The following is a 7,765-nucleotide window of genomic DNA, read 5'->3' as shown; positions in this document are numbered from 1 at the left end:
AAAGCTAACACCATATTTTAGTTGTACCAGGGGCTTCCTCTATGGCCTCTAGCAAATTACCATGTCTCTGCTCCTCATCTGTACAAACCAGATAGTCTCTTTTTTCCCCATTGTTTTTTTGGAGCACAAGCATTTAGGGATGGGCTGCTGCTTTGGTCTCACATAGTGCCTATTTTGGGGTGAGCATCCCACTTGTAGCTAGAAGACACTGGTGCAGTATAAATGGTCACTGCAATTAGTAATCATAGAATCCTAAAATGGTTTGGGTTGGAAGCAACCTTAAAGACCGTCTAGTTCCAACCCCCTTGTAATGGGCAAGGACATCTGCTAGACCAGGTTGCTCAAAGCCCCATCCAGCCTGTTCATGAACACTTCCAGAGATGGGGCATCCACTGCTTCTCTGGGCAACATGTGCCAGTGCCTCACCACCCTTACAATGAAGAATTTCTTCCTAATATCCAATCTAAACCTGCCCTCTGTCTGTTTAAAGTTAATAATTATAACAATAGTAATAACAGTAGTAATAATAATTTTTAAAACTTTTGCAGTAGAAACTTAGATCTGAAGATGCTTTGAGATATCATGAGTAAACAATAGGAGTGGATATTTTTATTTCCTTGCCTGTACATATCCTGATAAGTCTAACTCCAGTTACTCAGATCTACAGATGGAGAATTAAAATCCATCCCTTCTCCTGCTCACAATCAGGATTCAGAAATTCAAGCAGGACTTTGTTATCCATACAAACATCTCCTGATCTTCCCCAATTAACTGCCCTGAAGGCAAATAGCCATGTCCAGTGTAACATCCCTGTTCCTGAGCTGTCCAAACTGTCCCCACTATGTAAGCCAGGAAGATATATTTAATTTCTCCCTGGCAGTCTTGTCTCCTCCCTCATTAATATTGCAACAAGCATTCCTCCCTGGGAGCAGTGCCTGTTCCTCTGGAAGATTTTAAGCTTCCCTCTTTTAGGCAGGTATATGGTAACCCTACTAGTTCCATCCTTACTGCAGACACAAAGGTGGTAGCATCACCTCTGCATTTTTCCTGTGTTTACCCAGAAGGTAGATTTATTATAATCATAATCTGTTGGGGCTTTTTTTATGACCAAGTGAATTTATATTGGAAAAGTACCTTGAATTTCCTGACCTCACTGTCTCAGGGATGGTTTATTATCCCATCCCATTTTTGGGGTCTTTGATCTGTTTTGTTTTGTTTTGTCCATCTTGGGTAGAGCCACGGACAGGTTCTTGTACTGCCCAAGGTGCATCCTTTGAAGCCCTATTAATAAATACCTACTTTATTCCTTTAACACTGTCTAGCTTCTGTTCCAGGTTGCCTCTCTAGGCATCAGTTGGGGGCTGGGCGAGAGGCAGTCTTCTCTCTGACCAGGGATCCTGCTGTTTCTGTGGGGTTTGCCTGCTTCGTTTTGTTTTTTTTTTTTTCTTTTTTGCTTTGGCACTGTGACTGAGCTTGCCGGCTGGGCTTCTTTTGCTGCTCTGCTGTCAGGAAACCCAGAGCCACTGCATGCCCTGCCAGGACCCAGGACCACCCTCATTTCCTGCTGCCCCCACCCTCCGCACAGCCCAGATCCGAAGGACCAGCTGAGACAGAGAAAATAAAGCAAGGGTGCCTGGCAAGAGCACACGATATTAACAGAGAACTCTTCTTTAAAAGCACCAGTTTGTCACATATTAGTTTCAAGTCCCCCAGCAGATCAATCTTCTCTCTGGCCCCAGTGGACCTCTAAATTCCTCCTTTAGGGCTCGGGTCACTGTTATGCCCACCTGGTACTGATTATCTACGCATTCTTTGGGCCCCAAAACGGAAACATGATATAGGAAATGGCCAAAGGAACAACAGAGCATGCGCAAGGAGACAAGTTGAAAAGTTCAACTCAGAGGATGACTATGTGCTTCATCCCCAAAGACCCCCGACGACCACCGGAGTGATCAATAAGGAGCAGTGCGCAGCCTCAAATAGGCGTGGAACTAATTTTAATACGAAGTGGGGACAGGCGGGGTTAGGAAATAAATATGTATTAGGCGTATCATATAACCCTAGTTTGTAGAGATAAAAAGGGAGAAACAAAGCTCCCAGGGGTGCATGTCTTTGAGGAGTTATCCCCATGCACCTCAGCGCTGAATAAATTCATACCTACTCTCAGAACCACTCTGTGAGTTATAGAGTCTTCTCTCCACACATCATTTTGGCGAGCCAGGCAGGAGGATCTCTGTCCGGCTGTGGGAGCGGCCGAGGAGCGGATTCCCTGGCGCGCCCCCAGGACCTTCCCGGGAGGGACCCCGGACCTCGGCTCGCTCACCGCGGGGACAGACAACGACCTGCTGGCCTTGCGGATAAAGGTATGAATTAAATATCGGGGAAGGGGCAGCTGATAAGTCGTGCAGAGACGTCTGACGCGCAGCACAGTCCCGGTGGGCTTGCAAGCAGCCGGCCAGGGAGAAGCCGGACACAGAGGGGGAGGGATCGACCCCCGGCCGATAGCGCGGCCGATGAGAAGGGGTCTCACTGAGCTGATAGAGCAGCCCGCTAGCGACTCAGGGGGTGAGTCGAGTGAACCCTTGTTTTGCTGCTATTTTGTGTGAATGCTAAGTCCGGACACGTTGAGTCATTGAGTATGATCAGTGAGTGAGTGAGAGACGCACCAGAGGTGCGGAGCGATTGTGGAGCTCTATCCGCGTTTCTGACCTCGGGCGACTGAGGCGGCCGGAGAAAGGCAAAGCGACTGGAGTCAGTGTGGGGCAAACCCAAATGTGAACGAGGGGCGTTATGTTTGAGTGGGAAGCGGTTAACATTTGTTCCAACCGTGGACAGACAAATTGATGGAGTCTCTCCTCAGCAGTGGTTTGGGCTTGATCCCTGGGAATCGATTGACCCAGTGAATTATTGGCTAGGAAGAGGGAATAAACGGGTCTATCTAGGAAGAATATACAGAACTTCTGCAGGGAGATTGGTGGCCTTGGACTGGGAATAACCTGGAGTACAGACCTTAAGTATTCCAGGGGAGGTGAATGGGATAGCCTGTTCTTGTGGGAGACTTAGAGCTGTCAGAGAATCAGGACATTGGCATCTGGCATGGGTATTATTGCAGTGTAGAGATTGTGAAAAATGTTGGTATTGTTACTCTAATAACCAGCAGGGCATATGCCCCCTGTGTAAGCTGAAATATTATCGTAATCAGGTTGACGTTGAACCTAAAACTTTGAAGGTTGCATGTGGAAAGTCACATTGTGTGCCTGCAAATTGGGGCTGTGTGTGGGAAGATAATTGGGAAGTGACTCCGAAATTGTGTGAGGAAAAGTTTGGGCGAAAACGGGACGGAACAAGGAGGAGGAGATAATGGGTATTGAACAAAGCAAAGAGATCCCCAAAGCGAGTCCGCTAGGTTGTATTATTGCACATTGGAAAAATATTGCTGGACGTGGGGGAACTGAGAACAAGAGAGATCTTATCAGATTTTGCAGAGATTGGTGGCCAATCTATAAATTGGATGATGGAGCGAGGTCGCCACCTAGCGGAAGTTTGGATTATAACACGCTATTGCAACTCATGCTATTTCTCAGGAGAGAAGGCAAGTGGACGGAGGTGTCATATGCCGATATGTTTTTCTCCCTTCGAAATCACCCCGAATGGCAGAGGGATTGTGGGATCAGGGTTCCATCTGACCCTCTGGTGCTAGCCCTGGAGAAAGAGAATAAGACTAAGAGAGGAGGGCTTAAACGGTGTTGTTCAGCATGTAGCATAGGGCAAAGATGTACAAAATCAGACAAGGTTTACCAAACTGTGGCCCAGGAACAAGACCTGGTAGATGATTTGCTTAAGCCTCCCCACATAAGACAAGAAAGGGATGAGGAGGAGGATGTAGACTCAGAGGGTGCAGACACTTTCCCGATTGCACACCGGACTAGACAACAGACACACATATTACAGGCACCTCTGCGTGAGGCAGTGGGAGCAGAGGGAGGAGTGGTATTAGTTAAAGTTCCCTTCTCCACAATTGATTTGGAAGCATGGGAAAAGGTCGCTAAAAACTATCGCAGTGATCCAGTTAACACAGCCAAACGTCTGCGATATATAATAAAACAACACAATCCAGATTGGAGCAATATGCAGTTATTATTGGATGCACTGACTGAGACAGAAAAACAATTAATCATAAAAACAGCAGGGGATCTGGCAGAGGATTATTATAAAACCCAACAGCTGGATGTGAAAGATTATTTCCCACTCCAAAACCCACAGTGGGATCCAAACAGAACAGCAGAATTGAAAAAATTGGAAAGCTATCAGGAGTGGACTGCAAAGGGGATGGAAAGAGCCATTCCCAAAACAATAAATTGGTCAGCCTTATATGCAATCAAACAGGGGCCCTCTGAGTCGCCATCTGAATTCCTTGAGAAATTAAGAGATGCCATGCGTCGTCACACATCACTGGACCCTGGGTCTGAAGTAGGGATACAGCAGCTAGTTAATCTATTCCTAGGGCAGTCTACAGGTGACATAAGGCGTAAACTTCAAAAGCTTCGAGGAACAGATGGGAGGAACTTAGAGACTTTGTTAGATGAGGCGTGGAGAGTCTTTAGTAACCGGGAAGAAGGATATAAACAAGGAATGAGGAAGCTTGTAGCTGTTGTAAGTGAGAGAGAGAGGGGAAAACGTGGGCAGAGACCACCTAGGCAAGGCCCGTCCCGGCTGGGCAGAGACCAGTGTGCGATCTGTAAGAAATATGGTCACTGGAAAAATCAATGCCCAGAACAAAGACGAGGTGGCTTTCAGGACAAGGGAAACCGAGAGAAAGGAAAGGTGACTGCATATGTGGAAGAAGACTGAGGAGGACCGGTAGATCTCACCCCAGAAGATCCACTGGTTATAAAATTGGAACTGGGGGAAAAAGGGAAAGAAGTAGAATTCCTGGTTGACACAGGAGCAACGTATTCAGCCTTAAATAAGACTTTGGCACCTGTGGGGAAGAATTATGTTACAGTGATAGGAGGAACTGGCCAACCTGAAAAAGCATATTTTTGTAAACCATTAAAGTATAAGCTTGGAAAGCAATGGGGCATTCATAAATTCCTATATCTGCCCAGCTCCCCGAGACACCTTTTGGGGAAGAGCCTTGCTAGAACGATTACAAGTAACCATTAAATTTAAAAATGGGGAGGTCACTCTGGAGGTAAATGATGAACAATATATAGAGGCATTAAGTTTAATGTTGATAACCGTTCAGACAGAGGGGGAAATTAGCGAAGAAATAATAAATCAAGTGTTTCCTGGAGTATGGGCCTCCAATGTACCAGGGAGAGCGAAAAATGCACTTCCTATATTAATCAAACTTAAGGAAGGGAAACAACCCGTTAGAATTAAACAGTATCCCCTGAAGAAGGAAGATAGGGAAGGAATTAGTCCCGTAATTGAAAACTTTTTGCAATTAGGGCTGTTAAAGGAGTGCTTGTCTGAGTTCAACACTCCCATTTTGCCAGTCCGGAAACATGATGGATCATACCGGATAGTACAGGATTTAAGGGCTGTTAACAAAATAACTGAGGACCTCTATCCTGTGGTAGCAAATCCATACACTCTGTTAACATGCCTAACACCTGAGTCAACTTGGTTTACTGTTTTAGACTTGAAAGATGCCTTCTTTTGCCTCCCTATCCATGAGGACAGCCAGAAAATTTTTGCATTTGAATGGGAAAACCCCAAAAGCGGGCGCAAATCCCAGCTCACACGGTCAGTTCTACCTCAAGGTTTCAAGAACTCTCCCACTCTGTTTGGGGAGCAACTTGCCAAAGATCTGGAATCCTGGGAGGCTCCCCCGGAAGAGGGAAAGTTACTGCAGTACGTGGACGACATCCTCATAGCTACCCGGACGAAAGAGGCATGCATAGCCTGGACAGTAAGTCTTCTAAATTTCCTGGGACTACAGGGGTACAGGGTATCAAAGAAAAAGGCCCAGGTTGTGAAGCAAAAGGTAATCTACCTGGGTTATGAAATCAGTGCAGGACAGCAGCCCCTAGGGCAAGATCGCAAAGAAGCGATATGCCAAACCCCGAGGCCTCAAACGGTAAAGGAACTGCGAACATTCTTAGGAATGACAGGATGGTGTAGGCTCTGGATACACAGCTATGGGTTGCTTGTGAAACCTCTGTATGCACTCATTACAAATAGGAACAGAAACCTCCAGTGGACAAAAGAGGCCACGCAAGCCTTTCATCAGCTGAAGAATGCTCTAATGTCAGCCCCAGCTCTTGGACTCCCGAATGTAAGTAAACCGTTTTTCCTGTTCTCCCATGAAAAGCAGGGAATTGCCCTGGGGATACTGGCCCAGGACCTGGGTCCATACCGGAGAGCAGTTGCTTACTTCTCCAAGCAACTAGACACAACAGCCAAGGGATGGCCGGGATGCCTCAGAGCTGTTGCAGCTGTGGTGCTGAATATTCAAGAGGCACGCAAATTCACTCTGGGCCAGAAAATGACCGTATTTGTGTCTCACACAGTGTCTGCAGTCCTGGAAGTAAAGGGCGGGCACTGGCTTTCCCCACAAAGGTTCCTGAAATATCAAGCCATCATGGTAGAACAAGACGACGTAGAGATAGTTGTAACTAACATTATCAACCCAGCTTCTTTCCTCAGTGGGAATCAAGGGGAGCCAGTACACCACGACTGCTTGGAGACCATCGAAACCTCCTACTCCAGCTGCCCGGATCTGAAGGACACCCCTTTGGATGACGCAGAAACCTGGTTCACTGATGGGAGCAGCTACATCATCAGTGGAAAGCGACATGCTGGGTATGCAGTTACCACCTGCAGAGAGGTAATAGAATCTGGACCCTTGCCAACAGATACCTCTGCACAAAAGGCTGAGATAATCGCTCTAACCCATGCTCTAGAGATCGCGAAAGGAAAGAAAGTAAACATTTATACAGACTCGAGATATGCATTTGGGGTTGTACACGCACATGGAGCCATTTGGAAAGAAAGGGGACTGTTAAACTCACAAGGGAAAAACATCAAGCATTCTCAGGAAATATTGCGGCTACTGGAAGCAGTCCAGCTACCTGAGCAGGTAGCAATTATGCACATCAAGGCACACCAGAAGGTGAGCTCTGAATTGGAGGAAGGAAACAAGCTGGCGGACAGAGAGGCAAAAGAAGCAGCAAAAGGTGAGATAACGATCGAGGGAGCCTTAATTCCTGATGGACAGGTCTCCCTGGAAGGTGTGGGAGATTAGGGACAGGCGGTCGGAAGATATCGCGCTGTACGGACAGACAGAACCCCTCCCTCAACTCTTAGTTGGTCAGTGTCCTTGATAAGATAAGCAATACCTAACCTGTAACGTAAGCAGACGGATGTGATGTAGCAAACAGAGGTTTTATAACTCCATGTAACCAGTTAATAAACACCATTAGCCGTCCACCACACTGGTGTCTGTGAGCTGATGGACCGAGCAGCCTGGGTGTGGCTGCCGTGTCGTTCCTGAACCAGGTCGCTACACCTCAGCGGAGGTAACAAGTGGTGCCGAAAACCCCGGGAGTCGCCCAGGAGATCGGGAGTCGCCTGGACGGGTGAACGACGGCCGAGCGGCTGGTCCAGCTCGGCGGGAGGGACGCCTCCGGACCCACGCAGAGGATGGAAGCTCTCGTGAAGGTCGTTTCTCAGATTCATAAGCAGTGGGGAATTGATTGTAAAGCAAAAGATTTTACCCTCGCAGTGACGAGGCTTTTGCAACTTAGTATTATTGATC

At 47.2% G+C, this 7,765-nt stretch overlaps 1 protein-coding gene across 2 annotated transcripts; it reads left to right on the top strand.

Annotated features, from left to right (window-relative positions):
* The first annotated feature begins 2,359 nt into the window (after positions 1 to 2,359).
* Positions 2,360 to 7,252, top strand: LOC120764818 (uncharacterized). 2 transcript variants are annotated; one of them, XM_058423955.1, is made up of 3 exons: positions 2,360 to 5,917; positions 6,190 to 6,283; positions 6,642 to 7,252. In XM_058423955.1, exons 1-3 carry the CDS (start codon positions 5,231 to 5,233, stop codon positions 7,250 to 7,252), a joined length of 1,392 nt encoding a protein of 463 aa, XP_058279938.1. In that variant the 5' UTR covers positions 2,360 to 5,230. The 2 variants fall into 2 exon arrangements, with proteins under 2 accessions (XP_058279938.1, XP_039944790.2); XM_040088856.2 differs by having other exon boundaries at positions 6,519 to 7,252.
* The last annotated feature ends 513 nt before the right edge of the window (positions 7,253 to 7,765 follow it).

The sequence above is a fragment of the Hirundo rustica genome, chromosome W (genome assembly GCF_015227805.2).
Source record: "Hirundo rustica isolate bHirRus1 chromosome W, bHirRus1.pri.v3, whole genome shotgun sequence".
Lineage (NCBI taxonomy): Eukaryota > Metazoa > Chordata > Aves > Passeriformes > Hirundinidae > Hirundo > Hirundo rustica.
Note: the sequence above shows the minus strand (reverse complement) of the source record. Positions and strands in the feature narration are given on the sequence as shown.